The sequence below is a fragment of the Rattus norvegicus genome, chromosome 3, assembly GCF_021556685.1.
Source record: "Rattus norvegicus strain SHRSP/BbbUtx chromosome 3, alternate assembly SHRSP_T2T, whole genome shotgun sequence".
In the NCBI taxonomy this organism is placed as follows: Eukaryota; Metazoa; Chordata; class Mammalia; order Rodentia; family Muridae; genus Rattus; species Rattus norvegicus.
In genome coordinates, this window is record NC_141536.1 from 36706911 (window position 1) to 36722972 (window position 16062).

General features: G+C 43.0%; 1 protein-coding gene across 12 annotated transcripts in view; it reads left to right on the forward strand.

Annotated features, from left to right (window-relative positions):
- Window positions 1–16062, forward strand: part of Fmnl2 (formin-like 2) — a 275441-nt gene that overhangs the window by 156971 nt on the left and 102408 nt on the right. For all 12 annotated transcript variants that reach the window (XM_087655116.1, XM_087655115.1, XM_087655118.1 and 9 more), the window contains exon 2: window positions 756–839. In XM_087655116.1, coding sequence (XP_087511242.1) covers window positions 756–839 — 84 coding nt within the window. The remainder of the gene's footprint in view (window positions 1–755; window positions 840–16062) is intronic.

Here is a 16062-nt window from a genome sequence, read left to right on the forward strand (position 1 = left end):
ATCCTTTGCTGCTTACTCAACTTTGTATGCAAGCAGTTAAGAGTTGAATTGAGGGGCTGGGGATTTAGCTCAGTGGTAGAGCGCTTACCTAGGAAGCGCAAGGCCCTGGGTTCGGTCCCCAGCTCTGAAAAAAAGAACCAAAAAAAAAAAAAAAGAGTTGAATTGATTGGCTAATGTTAGGAAGCCAGAGGGAATGCCATGTCTTCTTCACAGAGGGCCTGTCCAGAAGACAGTTACGGTTATTGGTTTATCTGCCTTTTATTTTGTTCTCCCTCACTTTCATGTGGGATCTGTGGATGAACTCGAGTTGCTATGCTGATATAGAAGGCATCTCTTCCTGTCATCTATGCAAATTTGACAGTTTCTATCAGTGATTTTAGCCTTTGAGTCTTCTTTTGGTGTCTTTGTGTCTACACAGGAACCATAGTTTCTGAAAAGCCGCTTCTGACCTCTTTATTGGTTAGAAAGGGAGGCTACCACGAAATGATTGGACAGGGCCACTTCTGCTGAGATGCTTGTCTGATTGTTTTAAAGCAGGCTGCTCCTTACTTTCATCTCCCAAGTGTGGGTCTGAGTGTTTCCCTCATACATAAATGAGTCACAGAGGGATGTGGGAATGACTTCTCCAGGTACCCTGACTGAATCATTTGCTAGGCACTGAAATGCTGTTATGAAAGGACCTTAGTGGTTCTTTTTTTCTCTACCTGTGACACACAGTGGCAGGTAACACCTCTTTTTACTTTCTATTTTCACAGAATGCTATGAACCTACCTCCTGACAAAGCCAGGCTACTGCGGCAGTATGACAATGAGAAAAAATGGGAGCTGATCTGTGACCAGGTAAGAAACAGCCGTTTTCTGTAGGGGAAGCAAGCAAAGACAAATAGTTTGTTGTTCCTGTGTGAGCTGAGCTTTTTTTCTGGGAGATGCGTGGGTTTCTCCGTCCTAGTTTTTGGTGTCTGGGTTTCTTATCAACAGAGGAAAGGTAGAAAATTACTACGTTAGTTTTTTTCATTATTTGAAATATTTCATGAGAAAGCAGGTTAAGTGGACAACTCAAAATGGAGTTATCCATTCTGTTTGCCTTCTGTAGCAAGTGGTAGGTCTTACGGTTTAATTGGCCTTCCTGAAAACTGGCATACCGTCATGGGAGAAGGTAAATTGTTTATAGAGAGACATGGGTAGCCAATAACATTGCTGCCCGCTTTAACTAGTTCCCAGCCATTTCTATTTTGTTTTTAACTCATGGTTCACACCCTTCTGAGGGGTATAAAGTAAGAAGTAAATGCTTTTTTTTTTGTCTTTCCTTTATATTTAAATCTTACTCTGTGGTCAGTGTCATAAGCATGGTTCTCTGGGTCCTCTACATAGGAAATCAAAAGTATGAGCTCTGTACTTCAAAAGAAAAGGTGCCTATCCCCCAACCCCCGGCATAGTGCCTAGAAATACCTCTTCTATTTTCCCTATTTTTTATGTGTGATCAGCACCCCCTTATCTGCCCCCCTTTTCACACACACACACACACACACACACACACACACACACACACACACACACACTTCTATGTATTGATACATTTGCCAGTGACCATGTCTGTGAGTATCCTTTGTACAGGTGGGAGTTTTTCTTTATAAATTAGAATATGGCTTGATGGCAGCGTCTTACTTAGCATGCATGAGGTCTAGGGTTTAATTCCATACCCAAGGTGGGGAAGACATACAGAACACAGAGGCAAAGGTAGGCTGAGTTACCTGCCTTCTTTCCTTCCTTCAACACACACACACACACACACACACACACACACACACACACACACACACACACACAGACACACACACACACATGTTTTTGAGGTTATATACATTTTATCATTTTCCCTTTTTCTTCTTCACTCCAAAATTTCTAATCTATTTCCTTTTCAAACTCGTGGCTTCTTTTTTCACTAATGGTTGTTGCATGCATATATGTGTCTTCCTCACTATTTTATTGCCATGAAGAAATACCATGGTCAAGGCGGCTCTTATAAAAGAGAGCACTTAACTGGGAAATTGATTACAGTTTTAGAGGTCTAGTTTATTAACACTGACTGCTGCATGGTGCTAAAGACGTAATTGAAAGCTACATTCTAATCTTTAGGCAGAGAAAGACACTGGACTTTGTGTCTTTAAAAGCTCAAAGCCCACCCCTGGGACACACTTCCTTCAACAAGGCCACACCTCCTAATCCTTCTAATCCTCTCAAAAAGTTCTACTCTAATGTGAGTTTATGAGCCTATGAGGGCCACTCCTGTTCAACTACCACATTCCACTCCCTGGTGTCTATAGGTTTGCAACCATATCATAATACAAAATGCATTTATCCCATCTTTAAAAGTTTTCCTAGTCTTTCACAGTATCAACACTATTTGAAAATTCTAAGCTTCTTCTGAGACATCTGGCAATCTCTTAACTGTAAGTCCTTGTAAAAATCAGAACTCATTATCACATACTTTCAACATACAATGGCACAGGATATACATTACCATCTCAAAAGGGAGTAAAGTGAGCATAGTGAAAAAAATCCTGGACCAAAAACCATCTGGGCAAACTCAAAGTTCTTCATCTCCATGTCTGATATCAAAGCACTCTTAAGATCTCTCACTCTTTTCAGCATTGTTGACTGTAATACACTTCCCTTTTTCTGTTCTATTTCACCTGGTCATCACTTCTTCTTTGCAGATATCCCACATCTCCAGCATCTCCAAAATTCTGGGGTCTCTAATATATTCCAGGTTTCACATTCACTGCTTCACATAATGACCTCTCGGGGCCTCCATAAGGGACACCCCCAACATATGTCTGCCCTCAGTATTTTTTCTTAGCTGTGGAGATAGATTCCACAACTCCTTTATTGTATCCTTGACTCTAATGTCAGAACCTTGTGGCCAAAACTGTCAAGTTCTACTGATTGACTTGACTTGAAACATTAAGTGCTTTCCTAATCCATTCTACCAACAAGCCGTGTGGTCTGGCCTTCCACAGCACTATCCCAGTCCCTGGAACCCACTCATTTTAATCACTCTTCCGTAGCCATCAACAGGCACTGACCATGGCAGCTGTCATAAAAGAAAGCGTTTCACTGGGGTCTTGCTTACAGTTTTGGAGGCTTAGTCTGTTATCACCATCCTATGTAACACTGTCGCAGGCATGTAAGGCATGGTTCTAGGGCAGTAGTTGAGAGCTACGGGCTGGTCTGCAGGCTGAGAACGAGTGTGACTTCCTCCAACAAGGCTACACCTAATCCCATCAAAGAGTTCTATTCTCTGATAACTAAACATTCAAATATATGAGCCCGTGTGGTCCATTCTTACTCAACCACTACAGATCATACACACACACACACACACACACACACACACACACACACACACACACTTTGCAGATGTCCCACATCTCTGGCATCCTCAACATTCTGGGGTCTCCAGGTTTCATACTCATACAGCTTCACATAACAGCCTCTAGGGGCCTCCATGCAGGGACACCCCCAATATGTCTGCCCTCCATATTTTTTCTTAGCTCTAGAGGTTGATTCCATAACTCCTTTCTTGTATTCTTGACTCTCTCTCTATACATTCCTAAATATACCCTGCTCAGTCTGTATGATGTTACTTGTATGAATGTATGTCTTCAGTGCTGACCACTTGGTATTGGATAACCAGCGGGCATGCTCTTCCCTGGGAACACTTACTCTTACTCTCAGTATTTCTTATTTGTCTATTCGCAGATTCCTTCTAGCTTTATTCCTAGGGGCAGGGATGGAAGGGATGCACTAAGAGAGAAACGTTCAGGTTTCTCTTTGTTTTCCTGTTTGTAGTATGTTATATTTCAGTAAAAGGGAGTTGAAGCTTGACACCGAGCCTTGCCACACCGTGGCTGCTATGATCAATAACCAGTATTGGTTACTTATGCATACTTCATTGTGAAAACTGGTGCCAGCCAACAGAAATGACTTCTTGTGCATATGTTTACCCCATTAGAGTGCCTCATGTGTAGCTGTCATTTGTCCTATGTATATGTGGGAGGGACCCGAGGGACAGGAGCTGAAAGCATCTGCCATGTGCTGTTCCCTACGGGTGCTTATTTTAATCCCATATGTGGATCATGACACACATATGTGGGTCTGTCTGGGTGTTTACCTGATGGGTAGTGATGATAAGTTTTGTGACTGTGTTTATATGAGGTGTCTAGAATAGGAAGCCCTGTAGATGAGAAAGTAGGTTAATAGTTGACACAGCCAGGGATGAGCAGCGGCTGTCGGCCGTGGGTTTTTCTCTGATCTGACAGAAAGCTCTGTGGTTGCACAGAATGATGGTTATGCAACCGTGTGAATATGCAGGAACTGTGTTCTTAACAGTATACGTTTTTGAATATAAATTGATAATTCAGTTTCAAAAATACTTATTTAAACACTGCAGGGTAGGAAACCCAAAGGAGGAAGAAGAAACTTACTAGAAAGCTTCTTTTAATCCCAAATCTGTTTAGGATCCCATTGTGAGCAAATTAAAGGTAAAATTTTCTTGAAAAACTGGGAACATTGGATTAGTGGCTGAGAAGAGTCTGGGCAGCTGCTGCTCAACTTTGTTGGGTTTGATTTTTAGCTTTGTATATATATATATATATTTATGTTTATATATATTTATATATATATTTCTGTCTTCAGCTTTAGAGACGTGGATCCTGATGTGGGGTGAGAGATATAATTAAGGTTTCCTTTGCAATGCTTTATCAAAGGAGAAAATAAGGGGTCTAATCAAGAAACTCTGCAAATATCCCAGCAACTGTTAAAACCTGGCTTTGAGATATGTCAGGGTTCATTTTAGGACACTCCCAGCTTTTATGTACATTTGACAATTTATTACACTATATAACATTTAGAAAAGACATCTACTGCAGAATAATCTTTCTCATTAATTTAAGAATGTGAGCACCTCGTTTATTGTGATAATTAGAGGTAACTGTCGTAAAGCATATGGATATAGATAAAGCAGGCTCTTATTTATCTATTTTTTTAAAGATTTATGTTTATTTTATGTGAGTACATTGTCGCTGTCTTCAGATACACCAGAAGAGGGCATCAGATCCCATTACAGATGGTTGTGAGCCACCATGTGGTTGCTGGGAATTGAACTCAGGTCCTCTAGAAGAGCAGTCAGTGCTCTTAACCACTGAGCCATCTCTCTAGCCCCAGTAGGCACTTTATAAATAAACTCTGTGGTTGCTTCTACACTTGCTGAAGGATAAGATGTTAAACATCGCTACCAGTATTGTTTTTGTCACCAACTTGCTCCTAAGAGTTCAGGAAAATGGACTCTATTGAGTAGATCTTCTCATGCTACCCACGTGTACTTTTTGCTGTCAACACATGCTTATACGATGCTGCGAGGAAAAGCGTCAACTGTAGGCTTTTAGGTTAAGAAAGCCTTAGTTGTAAAACCTCGGATACTGTGGGGTGTGTTGATTGATGCCTGACATCATTCTAAGACACCTGGACACACAAATACATTTTTTTTTCATTTTGAAATAGCCATGTTGATCTGATATGTTGCTTGAGATACATGCTTTAGCCATAGTGTTTTAAAAAAAACCAAACAAACAAACTTTCCAGGGAACTTGGTGAATGGCAGTGTTGGAACATAGTAGGAGACTTTGCAGAAAGTAGCTCGGTTTCCATTCCACAGACAGTCACCACTGGGGCGATGTGAATCACGGAGCTTGCACACTCCTCCCTGCATCTTTGGCTGCTGCAATATTCAGAGTCAGATGTGTGGTCCTCCTTCCTTCCCCACTCTGGTATTTTAATGACACAGTTTGTTTACAAGCCTCATCCAGGACCACCCTCTAATTATTTTTGGTTCATATTTTTCTTCTGCAATGATTTTTGCCATTGAAAAAGTTTGGCTTGAGGTTGTCCACACTTGTGGCCATTGTTCTGAACAAGATGACTGTTATCTATCAGCCTGACTGGTGTACAGAGTTTACTCGCTTTAATAGAACGTAAGTGCCCTGTGAGTTGAGCCTGCTCTGCCTTTCCCAGAAGGAGCAAATACAGAGCGACAGACAGATGCTTTAGGAAAGACTTGACTAAGCTCCATCTCCTTCCTCATCTCCTATTGCCTTGCTTCTGTCCTTCCTTCCCTTTCATCTTTTTGGTTTGAAGCAGGATCTTTCTCTGTGCCTCAGGCTGACAGAGAACTTACACTAGGCACTAAGGTCTAACCCATGCTTTTTGGCATCCTCCTCCTTTAGTCTCCCAAGGTACTGAGATTACAGGCATGAACCACCACCTGGTTCATTTTTACTTTATCGTTTTTAAATTATTGTTGTGAACGTAAGTGAGAGCCTGCATTCTGACACGTGTGTGGAGTTCAGAGGACAATTGTGTGCAGTCAGTTTACTTCTTCCACCATCACATTGGTTCTGGGAATTGAACTTAGATCTCCAGGCTTGTGCAGCAGGTGCCTGTACCTGCTGATCTACTGGCCCTGGTTTTAGTGTTTCGTTGTGCATGATTTATGAACCACTTGGAGCTCGTTGGCAAGTAAGCAAAGGGCACGGGGAGCTGATCATGTATGGAGTGTCAGCTTTAGGTGACTGGGGCTTCTCAGAACACCAGAGGTAGTGAGTGAATAGGGACCAGGGCTCAGGGAGTGCTTTATAACCTGCTTCATTGCCAACATCTGCTCTTAAGTGCAGCCAGAGTGGAGCAGAGTTAGTGGGGAGCAGACTGAACACCACATACAAGATTGGTTCCATCCCCACACAACTCCTGCAAAATCCTTCTGTCTCCTCCTCATGCAAGAGTGGTCCCATCCGCCTCCTCTTACTAGAGTGGTTCCATCCCTTTCTCTTACAAGGGTGGCTCCATCCCCTCCTCCTGCAAGAGTGGCTTCTTCTGCTCCCAGACTTCAGATTTAATCATCATTTACCACTATCCCCTCCTTAGAGGCTTTGATTCTACATTTAGCCCTGCTTACCCAACTGTTGGGAGAGAAGCAGCCATCTTCCTCTGACCTTCTGTACTTTGACCCGGGACATCTCTACTGTAATACTGTTTGGTGCTAAATTGCTCGCAGTTTTACATTACCTTTTGAAATTGCGCAGTGTGTGGTGAAATGACACTTACTTTTACTCATTTGGGGGTGGGTGAGTGATTCTTTTTCAAGTTGGCTGCCAACCTTCCCTTTTGTTTTTTATTTGGTCTTTGTTCTATTTAATCAGTCCCTCCTTAACCTGTGAATTAGTCAGGGTTCCTTTGATATTTTGTTTTCTAGTTAATTTTAAAATGTAAAAAAATGAGTTTCTTGTACTCAAATCAAAACCTTCATGATTTAGGTAAATAACCGCATAATGTTTTTATCACTTATTATGTTTTCCAGTTTTCTCTCCGTGTGTTTTCCATCTCAGACGCACACAGGGTCGGTGGCTTCCTGTGTCTCAGGTGTAGATGCCAGCACAGGTTTTACTCCTGGCAGTCGGAAGATGCTGGCCGGGCCCTTTCATAGGAGCTCTTACCTTCTCTTTACATTTTCCTAGTTGCTGTCTTCACCACACATAGCTTAGGTCCTGATTTGCTCTTTACGAGTCTTGGCTTTAGTAGGTGATGGGTGGATGGAGCGTTTTGTCTTGTTGAGGCTGTTCTAGGAGAGAGAGAGAGAGAGAGAGAGAGAGAGAGAGAGAGAGAGAGAGAATGAATGAATGAATTGCCTATTTGCTTTGTGGGCCAGTGAGCTTATTCAGTTTATCAGCTTGTGATCTAATTGCTCCATTGTGTAGCTCCGTTTTCTCTTGTGTCAGGAAAGAACTTTTGTCCTGTTGCTTTGGTGACAGCTTGATATGACCAGTTACAGAACAACTTTGTAGCTAGTGGAATTTAAAACCAACTGATGATCTCTGTTTGATCAATTTCTTTGAGGATTACAAATGGACGGTTGCCTAATTCCCTTCTGTGTTAAACTAATGTCTTTGTTTGCGTTCTATTACTGTGACAAAACATTCCAACCGCGATCACGTTGGGTAGGTGACCTAGACTAGTAGTGGGTTCTTCAGGACAGAGCCTTAAAGGAGCGGAAGCTATGCCTCATGCCAGGCAAGCTTACTAAGAAGTACAGCATCTATGCTATCTCCAGGAAAGAAATGGGGCAGAGATGGCAGAAACGATCAAGCATCAGGGCAAAGTCGGCAGGAGACTAACAGCACAATGTTGTGTAAGAAGAGCACAGGGGAGCTCAAGCACAGGCCGAGCATGCAGCAGCCTTGGGATTGATAACTCTAGTCTCTTCAGAAAGAAAAGCCAAGTTCCCAGCAACCGAAGAAACCTAGTTACTCAAGGTAGTGTTCCCTTTCCAACACAAAGGAAAACACAGCTAGACAATGGACCAATAAGATTACAACACGATGAACTGAGTGACCTCACTGACGCACAAAGCAAATAGGTAATTCTTTATCTCTTGTGACAGTCTCAACAAAAACGCCTTGCTCAAGGCCCTGACCCCAGCACCAGGAGTCGGCTCTCGAGCAAGGACAAAGAGCTTAAGCTTCTTACGAGCCATCATTAGGGTCTCTCAGAGAGAATGCTTCGGATCTGTCTGGCTCTCAACAGGAAGGAAAGCGTCCATTTGGCTCACTTAAATGTCCCAATCACAGTCTGTCGTGAAGAGAAGCAAGGGTAGAAACTCAAGGCAGGAAATGAAATAGAGACCTTGGAGGTCTCTGTGTAATGGCTTGCTCAGCCCGTTTTATTTGTTTGTTTGTTTGCTTGTTTGTTTGTTTGGTGTTTGGCCTGCGTGCATATTTGTGTGAGTGACTTGGAGACACAGGAACTTGATCTATAGATACTTGTAAACTGCCTTGTGGGTGCTGGGAATTGAAGCTGGGTCCTCAGCCAGTGATCTTAACCGCTGAGCCATCTCTCCAGTCCCTCAGCCTGCTTTCTTATACAACCCAGGACCTCCTTCCTGTCCAGGGGTGCCACTTCCCGTGGAAAGCTTGGCCATCCGTCATCATTCATCAGTAGACGTGTCTACTGGCAGTCTGATGGAGGTGATTTCTCAGTTGAGATTCTTGTTCTCTGATGACCCTGTTTTGTGTCAAGTTGACAAAAGCCAACCAGTATGGCTAGCAGCTAGTACTTACAACTGGGTCTTAATTCTCCCTCATGTATAATTTCTGACTTTTTTGGGGGTGGGGTGGGGTGGGGGAATCTATGTTGCCATTTTTCAAAATAGGGATTTGTTTTTTCCTTAATGGATAGCTCAACAAAGTAGCTGGTGAGTCTCCTTTTTTTCCTGTGAAGTATCACCCAGAATGCTTGGATTTTCATCATTTCGTGTCAGTCTAGGTTTTTTTTTTTTTTTTTTTTTTTTTTTTTGAGATTTTATTATCACTTCTTTGACCAGTAGTTAACAAGTTCATACTGTCCTTTTTTTTTTAAACACAACTATATTAATTCCCGAGAAATCATTTCATGGTTTAAAACTAACCTGTTAGGTTTAACTTGTAAGTTCTTTGGCCTTTAAGCCATTTCCCTAAGGAACCCTTCCCCTTCCCAGGGGTTATGATATAGAGGAAAATGGGAGATTGGCAAGTACCAGACACATTTTTTTTCCCCAGCTTGTGTTTAGACTTTGAAAATAAGTCTGAAGCTTGTGAGTTCATCCTGATAATTCCAAGTAAAATTTTATTATCAACTTAATCCATTTTTCGATATTTATCACTTTTACATTGAAATGTATAATTTGTAATGTTACTATAATTTATATTTTCCTATATTACGAAAAAACGTTTGGGAAGTATAGTGCTTGCCTAGCATGCAGGAGGCCCTATGTTCTATCTCCAGCACTGCAACAAGTAAGATAAAGATGTCCAAAAAAATTCAGAATCACAGCTCTAGTAGCATTAGTTATAAAATTAATGTCGAATAAATGTTCTTGGTTGGGACTGGAGAGATGGCTCAGTAGTTAAGAGCACTGACTACTCTTCCAGAGGTCCTAAGCTCAATTCCCAGCAACCACATGGTGGCTCACAACCATCTGTAATGGGATTCGATGCCCTCTTATGGTGTGTCCGAAGACAGCTACAGTGTACATAATAAATGAATCTTAAAAAAATAAATGTTCTTGGTCATTTTGTGTGTTACAGAAATACCTAGTTTGATAGTTTAAAACAACAGAAATTTATTCTTTTAAGCTCATAGAAACCAGAAATCTGAAGTCAGGGAGCTTCCACAATATCTAGTCCCAGTTTCTAGTGGCCACAGTTATTCTTTACCTGCTGGCTGTGTAAGTGCAGAATCTGCTACCGTTTTGATGTGGCCTTTTTCTCTTTTTTGTATTTGTATCTTTATCTATCCACCCACCCATCCACCCACCCATCCACCCATCCACCCATCCACTCATCCACCCACCCATCCACCCACCCATCCACCCACCCACCCACCCATCCATCCATCCATCCATCCATCCATCCATCCACCCACCCACCCACCCATCCACCCATCCATCCATCCATCCATCCATCCATCCATCCATCCATCCATCCACCCATCCACCCATCCACCCATCCACCCATCCACCCATCCACCCACCCACCCACCCACCCATCCATCCACCCACCCATCCATCCACCCATCCATCCATCCATCCACCCATCCACCCACCCATCCATCCAGCCATCCATCCACCCACCCACCCATCCATCCATCCATCCATCCATCCATCCATCCATCCATCCATCCATCCATCCATCCAAGTACACTGCAGCTGTCTTCAGACACACCAAAATAGGGCATGGGATCTCATTACAGATGGTTGTGAGCCAGCATGTGGTTGCTGGGAATTGAACTCAGGACCTCTGGAAGAGCAGTCGGTGTTCTTAACTACTGAGCCATCTCTCTAGCCCTTGTGTCTTTTTTCTTATTTTGCCTTGTATGAGGGCATTTTGGATTCAAGCCAATTAGGATAGTCTAATACTGAGATCCATAATTTTATTACATCTTCCTGGACCCCTCCTCCCCCAATTATGACCACATTTATTGGTGTGGGTTCAGAACATGAACACAGACTTTAGGGGCCCACTGTTTAACCTACTATGGATGCCAAAATAAATAAGCTTTTTGTTTGCAAGGATCAATGTTGGATATTGTTGGGTATCAAGGGCAAAGTCATATATCATTATTGTCCCATATGAAGCTCTTTTAAACATTTAGCTTCATCTTCACTTGGGAAGAGCTATCTTCTGACCTGTAACAAGGTGAACAGGCAGATGCTCCCATGGGAAGCCATTTTGGGAGAGGCTAGAGGGAAGCACATTGCTCTCCACTCTTGTTCTACTGAGAAGGTTCATGGAGAACAATGAGAGTAGAAAGCTCAAGAAAGGAAAATAATAGTCTGGAAAAGGCCACTACTAACTCTTCCATGATGGCCAAATTTGGTTGGCCCATTTGTTTTAGGCTGACTTCATTTTCACATGAACAAACACTGAACTCTACAGAATTCTGTATTCACCAGAGATGTGTTTTCCTGAGAAGTTAGATAAAGCTAGATGTTGGTTAAGTTACTGTTTCAAAGTTGAAATACCAACATGACTGTTTGTCATCTGATATTTGACAACGATGTCAAAAATATACACTGGAGCAAAGGCAGATTCTTCAGCAAACGATTGGTTGGGAAATTGGATGTCTACCTGTAGAAGCATGAAATCAGACCCATATCTTTCACCTGCACAGCTTCCAGTGGATCAAAGACATTCGTGTGAAGCCTGAGACACTGAAACTGTTAGGAAACATGGGTGATCTGCTGTCAGCTACAGGTGTCAGGAAGGACTTCTAGATAGGACTCCATTTGTTTAGAAGCTAAGGCCAACCATCGACAAATGGGACCTCATAAGATGAAAACCACCTGGGCAATTATAAAAACGATCAAGCCCTTATAGGAAGAAGAGCAAGCCCTTAGAATGGGAGAGGCTCATTGCCAGCTACTCCTCTGATAGGATTAATAGCCAGGATATGCAAAGAAGTAAAACGAAGGAAAGAAAGAAAAAGAGAACGAATGACGGAAGTAAAGATGTGCACAGAGAATTCTCAGAATGGCTACGACAAATCTAAAGGGCTCCACATCCTTAGCACGTAGGGAAATGCCACGTAAAACTACTCTGAGATTTTTATCTTGGACTAGTCAGAATGGCCAAGGTCAAGAAAACAGCTGGCAGTAATTGCTAGTCAGGGACTGAGGCAAAAGAAAAGGTCATTCACTGTGGCTGGGATTGCAGCCACTGTGGAGAATTCTCAAAAAAAGTAAAAGCAGATCTACCACGTGAGGCAGCTAGACCACTCTTGGTGTGTGCCCATGCGACCTTTGACCTGACAGCCTATTTCACGGACTCCTGTGCAACCATATTCACTGATGCTCTGTTCACAATAGCTGGGGGTGAGGTGGGGGGGGAGACGGGGAGCGGATGGTCGGACGGAAGACAGAGGGAGAGATGAATGGCTCATGGATTTGAGAATGAGTTGAGGGGTAACAAGGAGGAGTTAGAAGACAGGGAGTGGGTGGAAATGATGTAAATATGGTGCTCATATATAAAATTGTCAAACCCACCAAAATTTAAACAACCGCAGGAGGGAAGTTAGTTGTCAGACAGTGCAGAGTGAGGTGCCTAATTGTGCATGAGTTTCCCAAGACAGATACTTTTTTGTAATTTTCTGGGCTGGGAAATACTTAAAATGGTTACCATTATCGGTTTGTTTATACTGCGTTTCAGCAATGTGTGGGGATGGGGTGGGGTGTGGGGGTGTGTGGAGGGGAGAGAGCTGACCATAGAGCAGTGTTTGTTTTTGCTGTCCCTTTTTGTTTTCTGAAAGGTATTTTTATCTTGGACCCTCTTTTGCTTGAAACTTTGAAGGGCCCTTCTTTCTTTTCTCAATGTCTCCCAATCTGGGCGAAGACTCTCCTTTAGTTGCTGCTGCCAAGAAGACAGGATTCTTCCAGTTTCCTTTCCAGAGGCAGTTCCTGTCCATTAGGACTCATTCCAGGTCTGCAACTGCTTCCTTCTAAAACCCTGGAGAAGCCATCAAAGGAGCAGATGGTGACTCCCTGTGTCTTGAGCTTTTAGGTTTTAATATTGCTGGAGTCCTGGGAGACTATATATGAACTTAGAATTGAGTTTGTTTTCTCTCCCTCTCTAAAGTGTTCCTTTGTCATACAGCTTTTGTACAGGGGGATAAAAGTGCTGGTCTTCTTCATAGGGATAGAGTGAGGAGAGAGGAAAGGAGAAATGGCCTAAAGAGAAAGGAATTCATGGCTCTCCTTCCCCACCTCCCCACCTTTTTTTCTGTCTGTCTTCCTTCCTTCCTTCCTTCCTTCCTTCCTTCCTTCCTTCCTCCCTCCCTCCCTCCCTCCCTCCCTCCCTCCCTCCCTCCCTCCCTTCCTTCCTCCCTCCCTCCCTCCCTCCCTCCCTCCCTCCCTCCCTCCCTCCCTCCCTCCCTTCCTCCCTTCCTTCCTTCCTTCCTTTCTCTCCCTGTCCCCCGCCCTCTGTCTTCACTTCCTCCCTTCTTCATTCCCTTTCTCCTTATTTTCTTCCTTTTCCTGAGAGATAATTCTCTATTCCAGGCTGGTTTTTTTTTTTTTTTTTCTTTTTGCCGAGGCCTCCCCAGTGTTGGGGTCACAGGTGAGTGGCCAGCCAGCTTTTTAATACATTCAGAGCTTATGCTTTTACACAGATGCTCTGTTAGAAGTATTGTTCGTCATCCATGCCAGAGAATGTCCGACTCAAAGACTTTCTCTTGTCCCAAAGAACATAGCCTTGATTGCCTTCCTGTCTGGTAACTGGTCACCTGAGTGGAATTGTAGATTCTTTGTCTCTTTAAAAGGCACACCTAGATTCTCAATATTTAGGAGGTTGACTATGCCGTGAATTTGAGGCCAGAGAGAGAGAGCCCACCCTGTCTTAAAAGGGAAGGAAGAAAGAAAAAGTCGAAGCTGGTTGATGCCGACGCATGTGGCATGGAATTATACATGCCATTCTGATTTGCATTGTGCAGTCCTGGACTCGCTGTCGCAGGACATGGAGACGTAACAGTTGAAGCGTTGCATGTTTGATTGAAGTTGACTTTTCAATCTAAGTTTTATCGTATGTACTTATTTATGCTTGTGATGGTAGGCACTGAACTCAGCGCCTGCTCATATTCTCTAGGCAACCACTGAGATATGAGACAGACACGGTAAATTTTGGAAAAACTTATGAATGTTAGCTCAGAATTTCAGAGGTGTTTATACTGTTTTATATTGTTTTAACATTTGGATGTGTGACTCACAGTCTTTGTAGTGGAAACCCTTTTTCCCCCCCCTCATCTTTCAACCTCTCCCCCAAATCAAATGACTTCTGAGTGTCTTGTAAACAGTTGAGCCTTTTTTTTTTTTTTCCCTTTCTTCGGTGTTTTGATAAAATTGCCAGCAGGTGGCCTTAGAGCACCTTGTAACTATGGTTTCTGCCTCACTAGTTGACCCAGTTCATTGTTCTGCCACTCTGGAGGGTAACAAGCTAGATGTTGTACACCGTCTTTCAGAGAAACGCTACTTTCTGGAGTCTGCACGTGAATCGAGCTCTCAGAGCTGTGTTCTCTGTGGCCTGACATTCAGGAAGGGTTTTTTGTTTGTTTGTTTGTTTTTTTGTTGTTTTGTTTTTGTTTTGTTTTTCAAGACAGGGTTTCTCTGTGTATACCAGGCTGACCTTAAACTCACAGAGATTTTCCTGACTCTGCTGGGATTTAAGACACGTGCTACCACCATCAAGTTAGGAAGAACTTTGGAGGAAATTGTCAGGGTCAACAGATTTTTCTCACAAAGTAGAATGCAAGGCTACTTAATTGTAGAGGGCACTAGTGTGAAGTCTTTCTATTCTATGTCGCCATGGTGAATGCTTGCTCTGAATAAGACCACAGGATGTAGCAGCTGTCAGTTTGGAGAATACCATGGAGTTTGTGTCTCGACATGAATGGAATCCAGGTCTATCCTTGCTTATTTAGCTACAGAGATCATGTGAAATCAGTAAGATGTTGTTGGTCCTTCAGGTGTTTATCCTGGTCCATGGTCATGCCACCTTAGAGGTGCTCCCCTTAGAGGATAGTTTTCGAAGTCCGTTAAATTTATTCAGGATGGACATTGTTCTGAGGTGGAGGTGTGATGAGTTAGCCCATGTCCTGCAGTGGGCCATTTAGTAGGGCTTTGTTCAGCCCTCATTTCAACTTCCCTTCTTCTGTATTCTTTGAGTACTTGGGTTAATGACTTATCTCCACTCTAAAAGGCAAGAAGGAAGCTGCTGCTTTCCTATCCTTGTGATCGAAGATGGAAACATAGTCTTGAGGCTGCTCAGGAAAGGAATGGGGAGGAGGCTTTTGCTTTGCTATGTCAAAATACCTGCCATAAGCAGTTCTATAAGGGGAGCAACGTTTCTCTCGGTTCCTATTTTTTCAGAGATGTCTGTCACAGGCATGGGGACAGTATGGTAACTTAGAACAATCCACATCATGGTGACCAGAAGCAGAGGAAGAGAAGGAATGCAGTTGGGAATCTAGGACAAAGTGCAATCCATCAGTGACCTGCTTCCTTCTATCGTCTCCGGACAGTAGCAGCGTATTATGAATCCTTAGTCCATTCCTTAGATCTCAGCTGCTGTGATCTAATCTGGGAAGGCTCTCATGACAGACATGCCCAGCGGCTCACTTCACTGGTCTAGATGTTTCCTTCCTCCCTTCCTTCCCCCTCCCCCTCCCTTTCCTCTGTTACCCACTTTTCTTGTTACCCAATATTTTGTTTTTATGATACACAATCACCCCTCGAAAGCTTTTAATGATCTCTAGTCTTTGTCCATATTGAAGATATTCTTTAGTAAAGTTCTTGGGCTCTGTAATAAGTGGGGTAGAATCTTTCATAGCTCCACTTTTCAGATGAAGAAACAGGGCTTTAAAAAAAAACAGTACTGAATATCCACCTCAGAGGCCCTCACATGTGAGACAAGTGTTCTGCTGTTGG